General features: G+C 33.1%; 1 protein-coding gene across 4 annotated transcripts in view; it reads left to right on the top strand.

The window, feature by feature from the left end:
- The window catches only part of LOC116338793 (putative cyclin-dependent serine/threonine-protein kinase DDB_G0272797/DDB_G0274007), a 144,024-nt gene extending 126,414 nt beyond the window's left edge, over positions 1–17,610 (top strand). For 3 of the 4 annotated variants that reach the window (XM_031764276.1, XM_031764284.1, XM_031764301.1), the window contains 6 exons: positions 10,344–10,639; positions 10,868–11,126; positions 11,866–12,124; positions 16,705–16,832; positions 17,327–17,384; positions 17,444–17,610. In XM_031764276.1, the coding sequence (XP_031620136.1) occupies positions 10,344–10,639; positions 10,868–11,126; positions 11,866–12,124; positions 16,705–16,832; positions 17,327–17,384; positions 17,444–17,502 (1,059 nt within the window). In that variant the 3' untranslated portion in view covers positions 17,503–17,610. The remainder of the gene's footprint in view (positions 1–10,343; positions 10,640–10,867; positions 11,127–11,865; positions 12,125–16,704; positions 16,833–17,326; positions 17,385–17,443) is intronic. The other variant, XM_031764291.1, reaches the window with a different exon arrangement.
- Positions 17,611–17,709: the final 99 nt, after the last annotated feature.

Raw genomic sequence — 17,709 nt, 5'->3', positions numbered from 1 at the left:
TTACTTTTATCTTATCTTTATCTAGATATATTTTTTGTAAATCTGCCAAACCCTGATTATGACATATTACAATGTTTGCACAATCTTTTTTATTGACAAAAAAAAATCAAAAAATTTGCTCGAAAAATCAGGAATCGCACTTCATTTGAACTGGACGCTCAATTAGTTTGCATGGATTAAAATGACTAACTCCAAACAATTTTGCCTAAAATGCACTTAAAGATACCTCAATTTTGGAATTAGTTTGCAAGTTAGAAAGTTTGGAATGAAATATCGACCGGACTTTTGAATATAAAAGCCAAAATTTGTTGTCAATAAGAGACATAATAATTTTTTAAATTACATGTAAAACTCCAAAATATAAAATTTATTAGAAAATATTTCACATGGAAAATGAAAAAAGCTTGACAATGATGAATATCTTATAATCAGTGTTGTCATGTGCGTTTACATCATCTTATATAAAAGATATGTGGACTTCTATCCAAAAGTGTGAACCAAAAAATTGCTAGAACACCGTTGTCAAAATATGTTCTTGCTTCATGATACAATTCAGTAGTTTTGTAGGTCATACTCAAATACCAAAATTATTACAGCGAAGAAATTTTTTATTCATTTCTATTAAGACATTTATTTCATTTTGTGGCCATAGAATGAAAAAAAAGGGCCGGCAAAGCTCTATTTGATTTTTTTTCTTGCTCTTTCTTGTGGTTATTCTTGAATTTACAGTTTTTTTGCAAATCATTTCGGTAACCAAAACATTTGGAGCTCACCGTCTTTTTCTTGAAAAGTGATGAAATGAAATTTACGCTAAGATAAATTCAAAGTAAATGTATGTACACTATACAGGTACACTACTGTGCAAAAGTTTCAGGACATCATACAAATTGAAATTTCACCAGTTTCTTTTCATATAAAGTATATACAGGCAACTAACCAAAAAATGAATGATTTCTGAAAAGATGAAATATTGAACCTTCGAAAAATGTCAATTTTAATGAAAATGATATTGTATCCGCAAATTATTTTGAATGGTAGTGTATATCTCACATGATAGAGTCGGTTTGTTATTTTGGGAGTTTATTTGAATTTCAACAAAGAGAAAAGTCCATAGTCATCAAATGGAATGTTGAAAACTAACATTAGTGATGGTCTTGTTGTGAACAAAACTGAAAAAGACTCCTATGAAAATAAACAAGATGAGTTTTTTGTTTGTTAATGCCGTTTTCAGTTTTCAAATGATCATTTCTTCTTGTTGCACGTTGCTAATATACTTTTTTGAAAGTCGTATGGTGCTGTTTATATTATCTGCCGAATGTTAATGTTATCACGAAAATGAATATAAAACGAGAATATTTTTTTAACGAAAGAGAAATTCATATAGCTCACAGGGGCCATTTCAAATGGATGACGATAATAATATAAACAAAAGTACATTTAATACCGACGCAAAAGAGAAGACGCATACTGTTGTATGCATTGGGTGGCCATAAACTTGAGAGAACGAGAGACAAAGTTGAGCGTACATGTTCATTTGAGCATAATGTGATAATATCATCATTGGGCGGTCTCGAATGGCACCATTAACGGTTTCGATCAAACCCGTTTCATAGTTACCATCACTTGATGACAACTTCAATACTCATTGAGCTTTTAAGGCTCTTGCCTTATGACACATACAATTTCGCTCTTCTTACAAGCACACACTTATATCTATTCCAATAAAAAAAGAAGTATAGAGACTTCATTCTTGTTTTCTTCAGCCGAGTATTTTGTTTGTTTGTCTTCTTTCTTCTTTTCACTTTGGCATAATGTCCCTGAAATCAAATTTCGACGGTCTTAAAATGTTGAAGAAAAATAGCAAATTGAGTGAGTTGAGTGATGAGTTTCTCACTTTTATAACTTTTCTTTCCCACTATGAGATTGGGAGTGTGATTTTTAAGTGGCAGTTCCACCATACAACAGTGTGTAAGTATAAAATTCGAGAATGATAAAAACCATAATGAAAATCTAAAAATGGTTTGTTCACACACAACATGGAAAAGTATCATTATTGTTGCAAGAATCATTGGAATGATAAATTAAAGCGGTTGCTTCCATTTTTTTTGGCACGGGCATGAGGCGCACTGTGGTCAAGCTAACCCTATGAGCTAGCGGATCAACAAATTTATTACAATTGTTTTTTAATTCGCGTTGTTCCGAAAAAATTTGAGCACATTTTTACAGACTCAAAATACGAGTTTTTATTCTAACCCATTCAGTTGAGTATATTTGATGAGATTTTTCGTGTAAAAATTTAAAACTAAACTACTCAAATCTCTTTTTTATTAAAAAATATTATTGGAAGTATATAAAGCAAAGTGATTGCAATTTGTAATCTTCATTAGATTATGCATATAATTTACGTCTAATTCGACCAGAAAATGGGTCAAAGCGTTACATTTTTCAACATTAACGAAAACGTTTTATATTCGTTTATTAGGTATGCAATACACATACTGGTAACTGGGCAAGATTGATTGTATTACAAGCACATAAAATAAATTCGAGAACGAATAAAACTATATATTATTTTGTGCATCTTTTTCGAATGATGTGTACACATGGACTAGACTATATAGCAAACATTTATTTTCCGACATTTTCTGTTTATGAATTGACTATAATTAAAGACAAGTTCCGTCTTTTCATTATGGTTCATTATTATTGTTGATAATAATTTTATGTGCGTTCATTATTTCATTTCGTGGTGCCCCAGCAACGAACGCATGCCGCTTGAAATTTCCGAAAGGAGAATGGAGAGATAGAGAGAGAGAGAGAGAGAGAGAGAGAAACATAGTGAAAGCGAATAAAAACCTCACCATTTAAGAACATAATCAGTTGTTCACAGACAGAAAACTAAACTTTGCCGAAAATAAACGTGTATGTTTTTCTTGCATTGTTTCGTTTTTATATAAATGGCGAACAGTTTATGAGAATGCCCCAATTTTCCGAGAATACCGTCAGATAGATTTGTCAGATAAATTTTGGAACAACAGCACATATCGATGTCATTACTGTTATTGAATTAAATCGTTGCGGTGAAGAAATTGCTCTCTAATTGAAACCGATTCATTTAGCAGTATAGATGTCCAAATGATTCGTTTCACATTGGAGATTGAATTATCTGATAACTTTATCGCATTCCGATAGATCCATGTGATGATATTCCCTGATAATTTCTAAATAACGAAAAATGCGTGCGTTTTTGTGTGCACCATTGCCATCGGTGCGGGAAATACCAAAGCAACTCAATGAGCACGCATATTTCCGACAAACAAATATGTTAACTGATGATTTTGTTGTAAGGCTGCGTGCTCCAAAATATATATTCCGTTTCATTCTTTTAATTCAAACATGAACGAACTAAAGTTTGCATGCTAAACGCATTGCCTGCTGTTGAATCTCTCCGCTCTCATTTTTGTTTGCTTTTAATTCATATTTTCGGTTCACTGTTTGTGTCGCTCTCTTCGTTTTTAGATGGCTGATAATTTTCTTCTAAATATTATAGTCGCTTGATGCGAAGACAAACTTCCATTTGTACGCTTTGGGCTCAACATGTGCAAAAATTTCATCAAACGCTTCCACCCACACACAACGAAAACAAGAAAATACTCACTTTTGTGTAAAGAAGCATAAAGAGTGAATATTTTAAATAAATGGCACCATATACTTTGGGTAAATTTAATTCTCAATATATTTAGGCAAATATGAATGAATGACCGAAAATAATTGTGATGCTCTTAACATGCAAACATTGTAGCACAGTTTTATTAGAATAAATTTTTTCGGGGCCGAGTTTTACTCTTACAAAATTTTTGTCTCGGGACCTCATCGTATAGTGTAGTTTCTTCAAAGGTTTACTCGAAATGGCTATTTTTTATTTTCGTATGTGACAGAAGGTCAATCTGTGTGCATTCTTCGAATACTTTTCACAATCATCGTATCAAGTGGTACTTTTTACAAAATGATTTCAGCCAATGCAATGGGTTTGAATTTGAACGAGTCCAAGTTTGGACAGGCCATATGCAGCTCATTTCCAATTTCATTTGTAGAATATTTATTGCACAGCAATTTTGATTTAAGTACGTTTCCTCAAGTTGTGAATACACAAATCGGAAGACTTTTTCGGCATATCTTGATACTTGTTTTTGCCATATTTTGTGATGATTCTTTTGATCATGACTAATTAATTAAAGTCGAGAATTTTTCATTGTCTCATTGTAAAAATGGTGTTTCATCTTGTTTATCCAATCTAACTGAAAATCGTAAAGAATTCTTTGTCATCCATTTCTACTGACTGAGAACAAATACTAGTGCAATATTGAACATGGCCAAAAATTCCAAGGGGTATTTTCAAATATATCCGTAACAAAAAAGGTCCTTAAATTACAAATCTATCTTTGCTAGGGGTTTATTTACACATTTGTCCACTGAAACCAATTCTTACATAGATGTAGTGCAAGGAATGAAACTTATATAGTAAACTTTGTCTTGCGTGATGTTGAGCTGTACATACAAAGCAGCAAAAAAAAAAAGCCCGACTGTAAATTGAGATGCAATACATCAAACGTGTTCCACTTAACTAATCACATACACAATGCATTTCGATTTTGTATGTGCACTGAGCATGGCATTCGGCTGTTGATTTGGATGCGATGGGCCGATTTTCGCAACACAAGAATATTTTCACTTGTCCGAAAATCCAGCAATTTTCAAAATAACAAAACAACCATACCCAACAACCACGACAAAGCAAAAGTAACACATAAAGGAAGAAGCATGAAACACAAAACGCAGGAAACGAAGTAAAAAAAAACAACAACAAATCGACGGGTTTCGTTTCTATTATTTACATTCAAAGAGTTTTGCACTCAGTTCAAGCGAACGAACCAGAGCAACATCAGCAGTAAAAAAAAAATAAGAAGAAGAAGGAAAAAAAGCAAACTGAACAATATTTGTTTGCGCACCATGCAACAAAAGTAAAACAGGCGAGTTAACGAAAGTTTAAGTTCCTGTAGTTGTGAGTGTTGTTTTTAAATGGATTTATTTCCCGCTTGATATTGACAATGTAAAGAATTGCTCCAAAATTGAAATGTTTCCAAAAAGCCAGAGCATTTCGTCATCAACAGAAAAACACAATCGCTGGCAAAGAGTGGAAACAATATTGTATAAAGGTGTACAAGTAGTGCAATATAATACAATTGGACTGGTAAAAACACACGAAAGAAATGTTGCATGTAAGAAATATTGAAGAAAGCGGTGGTACTGCTTGAACAATGCAAACATTTGAAAAATTCAAACAAGATGCATATACTCCATATATACAAAGATACACACACACACACACTCACACCTATATGCATTGAATCAATTTTTTATGAAAACGAACGAACGAATAATAATAACGATATTTAAAAAAGCACAACGATGCGATTCAACAGGAACCGGATGGAAATGAGAAACATAATTTCACGTAATTTTATACATTCAAGTTTTTGGAAAACTATTATTCAGTTGCATGCCAGTTTTCGAGTGCAAAATCAATTCGAAGTACCCATTTCTTATACGCTCGACAGCATAATTCTGTACGACAACACAATTGCCATGGCAATTACGTGTACATTTTGATCGTGTATTCAAACGGCGATAACTAATTGACAGCACACAACAAAACGACTTCTTTTTCCTCAATATATATCTGTTACGATGGAAGTATAACTTATTAAATTGGCACGTTTCTTCAAAATTCAACGTTGCGCGTTAAAAGAAAATAATCTTGAAATTGGAGAATGAGAAATTCGCGCATCTAGTTTTTAAATAAATAAAAAAGCGATTGTTCGCAGAACTATATATTAACATGTTACATGCTTCTTATTTTATACACAACTAAATAGCCATGCTGCATCGCTATCTCTCTCTCTCTCTCGCTCTGTGTGTGTGTGTGTGTGTGTGTTTGTGTTTAACGTCCACAAACGCATTTGTTCTGTCGCTATGTTCGTACAAAAGCACCGTTGCACACCAAGTAGAAGTTCAAGAAAAATAACACAGCGACGCAGCATGTCGCGTGGCATACCTATTGGATTTTTAAATAAAATGAGAACCATGCTAAGATGTAATTTTGCAAACGACTACAAAAATCATTCCAGTGAAAAACACTGCGTAGGTTGAACACATGAAACGAAAAATATATGGCAAATGATTCATGTGCCTACATAAGAGAGCCTTCAGTACACAAATCAAGAAATTTAAAATAGAAAATTATACAATATGTTATTGAGATTGATAGTACCCTTTTTTGTCCATTGGTACCACCAGTGTAGAATAGCACTGTCGCCTTGTCTATACAAAAGAAAAGAACCTGCAGTACAAATTTAACGCAAATCAAATCACGAACCAAACGAAGAAAAAACACACACACACACACTTTTCTCTTTCATTCGTTTAGTCTACAAAAAATGAATGAATAAAGAAAAGCGATGAAAGAGCGAGATGAAATAAACAAAGGAAGAGAGCTTTTTAGCACACGAAATCACAAAAAGGATATACTAAGTAAGATACTGTGGAAGACGATGGAAAAAGCAGACGACAGCGAAGAGCTCGATGAAATTACATTACGACAACGTTATTTTCAATACAATTTATGAACAACAACAAATATAATCAAGAGAGGAAAAAACGAAAGAAAAATAATGAAATAACTTTTGTGAAATCGAATCGAAGAAGAAAACATGAAACAGCGACTCAACTTCTGCAGCCAACAGCAATACTAGTGCATCAGCGGAGAGCAATTCACTCTTCGACTCTGTTTTTACACTCACTCACTCTCTCTCATACTCTTACACTCTATCATCAGCACCGCTGCGTTGTGGGATCGACTCAAACCTCCGCCATATACGTCGCCAACAAACGATAAACGAAACAAAACAGCATAAATTTGTATAAATAAGTTAAAAGAAGGCGCACAAGTTACTTTTAAATGAAATTCGACCAACATTATAAACTAACGACACGAAAATTCAATTCCACACGATGTTCGTCATCTGTATTTTTCGGGCAATGTGTGTGTGTGTGTGAGAGAGTGCTGTGCATTGTCTACCGCGTGAAAAACAAAAAAAATCACGTGATCAGAATACATCTACTTTCATCGCAGTAAATTTGCAATGCAATGGTAAACAAGAATCATTGCATCGCACTCAATTGTAAAGCATGGCACACAAACTGAGCTGAATCACAACGCACCAATAGCCAAATTTTTGAACAGCAATACACAAAGAGAACAAGAAGCTATATGGAATGTACAAAATAGTGTGCATGAAAGGTTCTTCAGGACAACAACAACAGTATAATCCATGGCATAATGACATTGAAAGAGGGGGAGGGGTACCGAGAGCGAGAAGAAACAAACTAATTGTAGAGACTTATAATCAACGAGGTGAAACACTCGCGTTTTGAGTAGCAACAAATCCGAATGAGATGAAAACCACCAAAGCAGTTACTCTTCGATAAAAAATTAAATGAGATACACAGGAAGAGAATGATCAGCGCAATGAAACATGTACGCATTTTACGGAAATAAATCATAATAGTTTGCTTTGATGGCATTATTTTGAGTTGCTAATATCACTTGTTTATCAATGAGTTGTTTTTAGATGAATTGCAGCATTCGTTTCCATCCGATGATTCGTTTTGCTTGCAAAATGTTTTTTTTTTCTCATCAAGCATACTTCGTGTTCACGAATTATAATAAAAAGTCTTATATCAGTAAAACGAACTTTTTTTGCGCGGTGAATTTTCAAACTTTACTGCAAGTCTATGTATGGCAGTGGCACAATTGAAAGTTAGGGAAACGTTTATAAACATATTTAGTGATGATGTTCTAATTGAATCACCGAATCGATTTTGTCACTAGTATATGTATTGTAGTAGGGGAGTGATTTTTAAAATAAAAGCTCTAGAAGATATTCTCCTACCAAATTAAATTGAAGAGAGAAAAAAGGAATTGAATTGACGAAGGGGGTAATCCGAACCCTGGCCAGAAGCTATGGATACAATTTAAAATTACTGTTGTATTGGTAATTTTTGATAGTAGTATTTTCATTCGCTCAGTTCGACGTCAATTACTTGGTCAAATATTTCAGTTGTCTTAAATTCAATAAATTACCGACTTCATTGGTAGTCATAATGGTAATTTACAATTTCACCACCCAGATGGCGTATTTATCATAACGAAGTCGTTTTGTGTGTGCCTTGTACTCGATGTTTGCATGTGTGTGTGTAAAAGTATAAGAAACAGTTTTGAATTATTATAATAAAAATGAGTGCTTTCTTGGTCTATGATGAAGTTTTCGATGGAAAAATGTGTCTGCAGTAATAATGATGTTTTGTGTGCATTTAATGTTTTCCTTTGACATATCTTCATTATATTCATAAAGTGAACAGATGACATTTTCTCATAACATCCATTCACAGATGTGCTGGAAAATATCAGTACACGGTTCTCATAGAGTGCCATTGCCATGATTTTGAATTCACGGTATATATTTTTCAGCTTTCGGAAATTGATACACTAACGATAATGAAGATGTCATCAAATATTCGTTGATTTGATTCATTTCCATGATGTATATGAATTTCAGGGCCAAAAGATCCATCTACCACATTTAACTCATTCATAAAAACGCCGAATGAGCAAAAACAAAAAAAAAAACCAGCAACAACACTCGATATCATTGCTTACACACTCAAATAAAGACGGAGCAATAGAGAATGTAATAAGAAAATCATAACAACATAATTAGATGTACTCAATTTGTTTTTGCATGAGTTAAACAAATACCACAAGCAAAGCAACGAAAACAGCAACCCTGTCATACAAATACGTAGTATCATTGTTGATAAAATATATCAGTTTACAAAATTGCTATGTGTTTGCCATGTCATAATTGCACGCTCTCTAAAGGATGTGATTTGTGTTGAAACATTGCCTTCATGCAATGAAACCATGAAAATATAAAAATGAGCACCTATACGAAATACAAGCGACAATTTTCATTTCTTTCCTAACTCGCGTGGTGTTCGACTGTTCGTTCATTGTACGAAACAACAACAGCAGCCGAATGCCACTGTTCGTCGCCCCGTATGAAAAACCGACATCCACCACTTTGGCTTGGTAATTACAAATGCCAATGAGTTAATAATCTAATTTTAAAATCGAAATGTACGAGGCAAAAAGTCAATTTTTGTTATCTCTTAATAACTTTTTAATTAAATTCTTTGACATCCCTTGCAGCTATCGTACGTTCGCGTATAAAACAGTACTGTGACAAATACATAAAATTCTTCAAGCGGCTTCACATACATAGCCCGGCCCGCGCATTACAACAAGTATTACAAGTGCGTCTTCATTTCATGATATAATCAAGCAAACAGACACACTGCAGTCCATGGGCGCACAGAATGAGCTCGATGGCAATATATACGATCGATTAAACCACTTTATCTCGAATGTAATGAGCTCAACAATACGGTAGATATGTGGCATACACATTGTGTGGTATGTATTTGCACATGAATGATGCAAAAACCTCATAACAGACAACTCAAGTGCCACTGGATTTGCAAATTACAATTCCACATGACACATAGATAAAAGGAATATGTCAGTTTGAAACAAAAGAATATTTTGCAATGACAACAAATGTGCGCAAAACAATTTAAGAAAAGATTTTCCTTGATTTTTTTTTGTTACAATTTTAACGGTACGACGTTGTTTATTCAAACAGAAAATGATTAAAAATCGATTTTAGGACTCGATTGGAAAATGGACTCACGACATTTCAACATCAATTTTCTATTACCTTACAACGAAAATGAATGCGTGATGTAAAAGAAAAAAGAAAGAGATTGCCGAAGTTTTCATACTGGAATTCTTCTTTTATACTCGACAGAAAAAAAATATGGGAAATTTTGTTATTGAGATATACTGTGCTGGTGTAGTAGGATATTTTATTTTGCGTCCAAATTTAGACAAATACCGACACAAATGTTATTGCAACAACAACAACAACATTAAACAAACAAAAGCGAAAAAAGAGAAAAAAAATCATACCATGATAAAATCATTGAATGAAATTGTTCGTTTCAAAGAAATATCGTCTCTAAAAGAATCTCACCCCTTTTTTGTGTCAAATAATTTTATCATACACCCAATTTAATTAGTTTTTTTTAATTTCCCGCCATTTTGATCGGCATGAAACCTTAGCCACATTTATTAAAAACCCCCTTCTCTATACTTATTCCAGCACCGACAACCATCTCCCCATCCTCATTATCAGAACGGTGGCTATAAACCATCTACGCAATATCGCCAACCATCACCTGCTGTTGCACCCCAAACCAATTATCCTGGTCAATCTTATCAACAATCACCATCATCAAACTATCCGCAATCGGGATATCAACAACATCAACATCAACATCAACCACCCTATCAACAACAACAATACCAACAACCAGCCTATCAGCAAGGTTATCAAGGTCCAATTTCCGAGAAAAGCCAATATCCTGATCCAACTTATATGTCACAATCCACTCCTAGGTATTTTTTTCGAGTTTAACGTATTTTCTATTCCAAAATCGAATTAAGACATATATTGTCTTGATTCGAAAATGTTTCCAATATTGTTTTGTGTTATACTTCAAAGTAAATCTCCCAAAGTGATTTGTTTTTTTTTTTTTTTTTTTTTTCAAACGCGAATAAATTTCTTTTGCGAGTTAAACGTTAAACGGTGAAAATTTGTTTATTCTCTCATTCCCCAATGCACAGCTATTTACAAACGCAACAAAACATAAAACCACCAAGCTGTACGGCCGCTTTTACTGGTGGAATTTCAGTTGGTAATAAAGCTCAGTCACAAGCTCAATCACAAGCACCAAATTGGTCGCATGTTCAACCATCTCGGCCAGTTCATTCTGGATACGTTCAACCACAATATAATCAACAACAATCATCACAACCATCATTTCATCAAAGCGAATTGTCGACTCCATACGCCGTAAAACAAAATCAATATCAGCCACAACAGGTAGGGTCATGATGGTGTTTGTTTTTATTTTGTATTGTTTTTCTTTACTGCTGGAATTTCAATTAAGCCGAGAGTGAATTTTCTTAAAACTGCGCATTGCTTTTGTCTTCGTCTTGGTTCCATTTACCATCATTAACAAAACGGTGTATATAGTTATTTAAAAATTCATGTAAATGTGAATACAAAACAAAAACACATCAACAATAGCAGTCGAACGTAATAAATGACCGAAACGAAATATGAACGCATTGCATGAGTCAATTGTAAAATGTCTAGAATTTCTCAGAGTATTGATTACTAAGAAAGTGTTGACATTGAGAAATGACTACCGATGATCAAACCACGGGCCAGTTATTGGCATGCAAATACCTTTTCAAAATTATTTGTTTCATTCCATTATGTACATTCATTTTCTCTAGCTATTACTGTACTCAAGGTGTGTCCAAACCATTCTTCGAAGTTATCTGTTTGAACATAAACCTGTGTGGTTGGGTTTCGTTATAAAAAGATAGTCAAAAAAATATTCTTTGAAGGCATCATCAATCGATGTTTCATTTTGTCATCGGATTCCAAATTAAAGTGAAAAGTGGTTTGTAATATAAAATGTTAGTCCAAACACACAAAAAAGGGCAAATCAATCGATCACTAATGATAAACCAGACAAACAAACAACTTTGCTTAATTGATTCTATTGTATTTCAAAACTTATTTAATTATTGAATCTTGTCCCTTATCCCAGTCTTATCAACATCAACAGCAACAACAACAACAACAACAATATCAATATCAACAGCACCAACAATCGGTTCCTGTGCAATCATCGACTCAATACCAAACAAATCAATCGGTGCAGCCGCAACCGCAAAATCAATATCATCCCGAAGATAATTTCTATCGACAACCAAGCCCCGGTGTCATAACGTTGCGCAAAGAGCTTCCTGTTTCTCAACGTCCTCCTCTTATTTACGCATCTGAACCGGCTGCCCATAGCTACGGAGGTAGTACACTTTTTATCTCTCTATTGTTTGATTGAATCAAAGCATTTTTTTTTTTTTGCAAAAAATATCATACGATTATTTCGATCCGTTTGCGGATAATAAAATGTTGTGTGCCAAAAAGCTCGGAGTGACAATGAAATAAGAAACTAAATGAATTTGAAATTATTTGTAGAGCATAATCAATAAGGACACTAGCATTGATAATTGATCTCTACATAGAATACACAAATGCATATATGCATACTATTCGAAATGATTGTGGATATTTGGTGCATGTATTCATTTTGTTCACTTTACCAATCATACATAAAATTCAAACTGACTGAACATCAATTTGCTACCCTCAAAATTCTTCATTCCCTTTTGTTTTATCACATTCACTTTATCCATTCCAATCGCATGCCGTTCTCTTTTGATTTACATACACACTATTATTGTTTATGTTCGTGTACTGTTCCAGATTATTTTATTTTATCAACTATGGTTTTATTTTAATCAAATTTTGAAATGAGTGCGTGTGTGTTTTCTATTTCTTTTTTTCGTGTGAATGATTCAATTGATAAAATCGTCCTCGCCAAAAGTTTTACATTAAAAAACATCGAAAATGTCCCAAACGATTTCCAACTTACTTAGCCCATGTAGCTAACACAAAATCCGTGTAGTACGACTTCTTCATCAAAAATTTATCGTTAGTAATTATAATAGGTAAGTTTTCAGAAATTTTGAAATGAACAATGGTCCAAGAAGCCTTTAATAAAATCTGAGAATTTACCAAATTAACATTTCAAATATTTTTATATCGGTCGAAATAATGAAAACTTCAGTATTTTCAATTTTCCAATGAAATCGTATTCAATAGTCCTCAAAATCAATAATCCCATTTGATCAATATGAATACAGCGTAGAAAATATTTTAAAAATTCTCTTTAATAGTGTATAGTTCATGATTTAGTGATTGTGCTTGATTTAATGTTATTTAGTAGAGAGTTGAACATCAAGCTCTTTATATGAATGGGTAGTCAAATATTTAATATATACCGGAATATTCACAATCCTAATGGCATAATCAGCCATTTTACGTAGCATGTAGGAATTTCAATTTAATACGAGAATATTTTTTGAATTATTTGAATCGGAATCAAGAATTTTTTTTAGAAATAATATTGTTCATTTAGACAATTTGATATTTGATAATCGGTGAACAGATAATTTAAAAAAAATGTATTGAGACGAAAGAAAGACTTTACGCAATGAACACAATCGATGCCTGCTACTCCGAAGTCGAGTGGACTGGTAGCTGGATATTCGATCGGGTAGTGTCTCATTGTAAACGAAATGGTACGAATTTTGTGATAAATTCAGTCTGTGATCAGACGGTGAGTAAATAAATAAATTCCGGTCTATGTCAAATTTCAAAAAATTCGTTTTTTTAATGAAAACATCAAAATACGGAAAATGTTTACCCGAAGTTTGTACACCACCAAAGTATTTCTTATGTATAAAATATATGCAATTGAAACGTGTTATTAAATTTGAAAGATTTCAACTGGGCCGTCGATCTGAGTCACCCGCGGGTGACGAGTCTTCATTTTTCGACCAATTTCCGAATTCGCTGCGTATAGCCAACGCATATAGTCATGTTTTCTAAAACTCAAATCAAACTGATCATCAAGTATCGAGCTACGTACTGTACGTATGTTTTTGCAATATGAACATTTCCTCATTTATTAATATTAGCTTTCTCTCTTTAATTGTTATGAGAAGAAAGGGCAATATCGAAAACCATGCCAATCACATAATTTACGCAGAGACTTAACAGGTTACACAGTAAAAAACATTTAATGAAAAATCTAAGATTCCAAGTAATAGATTCCAATTTGAGACTTTCTGGTGCATTCAGTTTCACTGTAATAAATTCACTAGAGCATTTATTCATCCAAAACAAAAAAAAAATATAAAAATGACGGAAAGCTTCTTCAAACTAAAGACCAAATCATGATTTTCATAATGTAACAACAACTACAATAAGAAGAATAGTAATGTGAAAAGGCAAAACGATCCATACGATAAACTGAAACCGACAGATGAAAAGTTTTGCTTGTTGGAAAACTTTAAATGCATAAACTTATGTGTAGATTTTTGCAATGATTTTATATACATTTCTTTTATTTCTGGTTGTTTGTTGCCTTTTGCTTCGGTTACATAAATATACTACTATCTATTACTATATCTATAACTGTTCTATAGCAAAAGCTAGTCATAAGAAAGGATGTAAGCTTGAACCGAATCATGAAAAAATAACGACAGTTTTAAGCATTTTTTCTCTTTCTCACCAAATGCATGAGTGTTGGATTATTTTCAGTGCGGTCGAATTGTGAAATTGTCTTTTATCCATGAGTATGTTCAGTGTTGATAACACTATATTGGCACTGTGTTCGAAGAAAAGTGAGACAGAAAATGACTGAATGTGGTTAGCTGTAGCTGAGAAAATGGCAAACCCATGGCAACAAATATGAGACGTGTGTTCTTCACTTCTAGAGAGAATGAGACAAAATTTTGAAAAAGCGAAACAGAGAGACAAAGAGCAAAAAGCAAATAAGCTTGATAAAATTCATCTGTCTGAATGGCTTTTCTCAAAATGATCGTCGATGTTTGCCGTAGTTGTCGGTGAGTGTGTGAGTGGTGGGTAAACCAGTAGCATGTTATGATGGAGTGCGACGATAACTAATAACTTGGCATTCCCAATGAAATATCTCTTTTGCAATGGTAAATTTGCATACGTCACACATTCATTCACAAAATTCACATGTTCACATTGTATATGGTGACAAAGGACGAGAAAGGAATCTGCCGTCGTAAATGTCGATGTTGGAATCGAAAAATTGTACATTATTTTATTCCATCTTCATCTTTTGCTACTTTTTAGTTAAGTTCCATTTACTTTGTATCTCATTTTCCCCACTCGCATTCTCACTCTCCCTTTGTAATGCAAATGCAAATCCCAGTGGAAAGTTTCGAATGCAAAACCAAACGAAGATATAGTTATGTTCACACATCCTGACAACATAAAATACTCGGTTTGGTTCGATGCTCTTTCATGGTATTGTCCAATGCTGATGTATGTTGTTTTCTCGTCGTCTCTATTTTGGTTTGTCAGTTGTTTTTGGCTTGACTTTCATTGGCCATTGTCGATGATTTTCTGTTTTCCCTCTTCTTTTTCGTACCAGGTCACTCGTCTTCTTCGATAAGATATATTTTCACTCTCTCGAGCAATATGCATTCACTTATTTTATGTGCCTTTATATTTATGAAACATTATATTTTTATAACTTTTCTATCTTGTATTTGTTTGTTTGTTTGTTGTTTGTTTGTTCGAGTGTATCTTTCTCACTCACTCATTTACTTTTTTGTCCGTTTTCCTGCGAGACATTTTTCCCACTCGGTAATCATTTCTATCACCATATTAGTATTCTGGAACTGTTGACAAGCACGAAAGTAGTTGCAAAACTGTTTGTCATTTGCAGTCACAATTAAAGTTCTCACTTTCACTGCTCAATGTTCAATGCTTTCTATTGTAGCTTTCAATTCATTTGAGTGAGCATGTTAAATGAATGACATGTTTTTCTCACAATTATTGCAAAACATATACCGGATATTTTCGATAGACAAACATATCCAGAGGTAATAATGAGATGAAATGGCACTGCCGTTTCAAATAATAAATATATTAAATTTCACATTTATGGAGGGCATTAATGTTGAATCAGGTTTGCTTTTTGAATTAGATGTCAGCTTGCACAAAAAAATGTTAATCATTGCATGCATACGCATTTACGAGAAAACCAAAAATCGTATAAAAACCCCCTGGCATTTATCGTCGTCATATATCTTGTCGACATATATTCAATGCATATTTTATCAAATGTCACCAATCACATTGATTGACAATTACTAAACAATCACATTCACTCTTAACTCTGTTATGAATTGCGAAAAGATTTTGCTTCTTTTTTTTTCTATTCGGAATTCTATGGTTTTTTTTTTGTTTTTTTTTTTGCATTAAATTTAAATGAATTAATTTAATTGCCGAATTGAAGGTTCGTGGAGCAATTATTTTTTTGTTCGAAATATCGATTGAAAACACCATCATCGATTATAGATATTCATTTGAACTATAGTCACATTATAATTTGATGATGATTTTGTGTATGAAAGTCATTAATGCCTTTTTTTAATTATTTTTCTATCTTTTTTTCTATGTTTTTTTTTATTCGGTTTTCAATTTATATTTGAAATGAATGCCAATATTATGTATTCGGCTCCTGTGTTTAACCAATCTGTGGTAAATCGACGTTAATAATGTAATCGAATACGGATAAATATGTATCGTCATTTACGCGCGCCGTCCAATAATTGTTGCACGTTTTTTTTCCTGCCCTGTTGTTCGGTTTTTGTTTATCAATCGCATTTTATTCGATTTTATCTGGCAAAAACAAATTGTCAAACAAAATATGGTGGTTTTTAAAATATACAATTGAACACACACCCACATACATACATATATGTACATGAACAACAAGGTGGCGGCAACATGCGCGGCGACCAAAAATGGCCACCAGAAGAATACAAGAAACAAAGCGAAATTGACAATGAGCAACGCAGACAATTGGCGTTAGGACCGGCATTTCGACCGCGGCGAGTTAACAAAGTGATTTAATTTTTGAAATATTTTATGTTTGGTTGTGCTTGTTTGTTTGTATGTGCAGTGCACTGTGTTTTTTTGTTCTCTTTCTTGTTTCAGTTTGCTTTATTTTATTGCTTCATTTTTCAAATGGTATTTTTTGAGCAACACAAATGAGGCTGTGTAAAACTTCAATCGAAATTAATTCGGTGTTAATGTTTAATGAATTGCCACTGGAAAAACTTGTTGACTTATACATTTAACATGCGGTTTTATACGATTATAATGTGACACATTCGACGTGTGATGTGATTTTATTTTTATTTAAGCAACCACAAATAAAAATTAACACACATTTTTGTTAAAGCATGATGTATAAATATATATTTTTTTATTCAATTTAGAGCTTTCTCTCTCTCTCTCTCTCTCTCTCTCTGGCTCTCTGATGTGTTTTAAAATGGATTTTAAATTTTTTAAATTAATATTTATGAATATCATATATATGTGCATTTTATTTTCAGGATTACACAGGATTCTTCCAACGTCACGCTTTGAACGCAACTTACCCCGGATATAAAGGTAACTTCAAATATTAATAAATGACTGAATAAATAAATATATAATAATAATGTTATTAGCACCACCACACACTCAATTTTATGGCAAAAATTATCCAGAATATCCACAATATCAATAAACAGGAGCATCAACGACCACATCAATGTTGAATTTTCATTAATTGAAAACAAAAACCCCAATCGAAAAATAGATCATACGAAGGAAGCAGCGCTCTCCTCCCACAAAATGTAGAGAGCATGATGACAGATTTTTTTTTTTTAATTATAATTCGATTTCGTTAAGTTTGTTTGAAAAAGGATTGTTTCAAGTTTGTTTGTTGTACTAA

The sequence above is a fragment of the Contarinia nasturtii genome, unplaced genomic scaffold, assembly GCF_009176525.2.
Source record: "Contarinia nasturtii isolate CC-2019 unplaced genomic scaffold, AAFC_CNas_1.1 Cnas_scaffold_78, whole genome shotgun sequence".
Lineage (NCBI taxonomy): Eukaryota > Metazoa > Arthropoda > Insecta > Diptera > Cecidomyiidae > Contarinia > Contarinia nasturtii.
The sequence above is the reverse complement of the archived record's forward strand: the minus strand, read 5'-3'. Positions and strand labels throughout refer to the sequence as shown.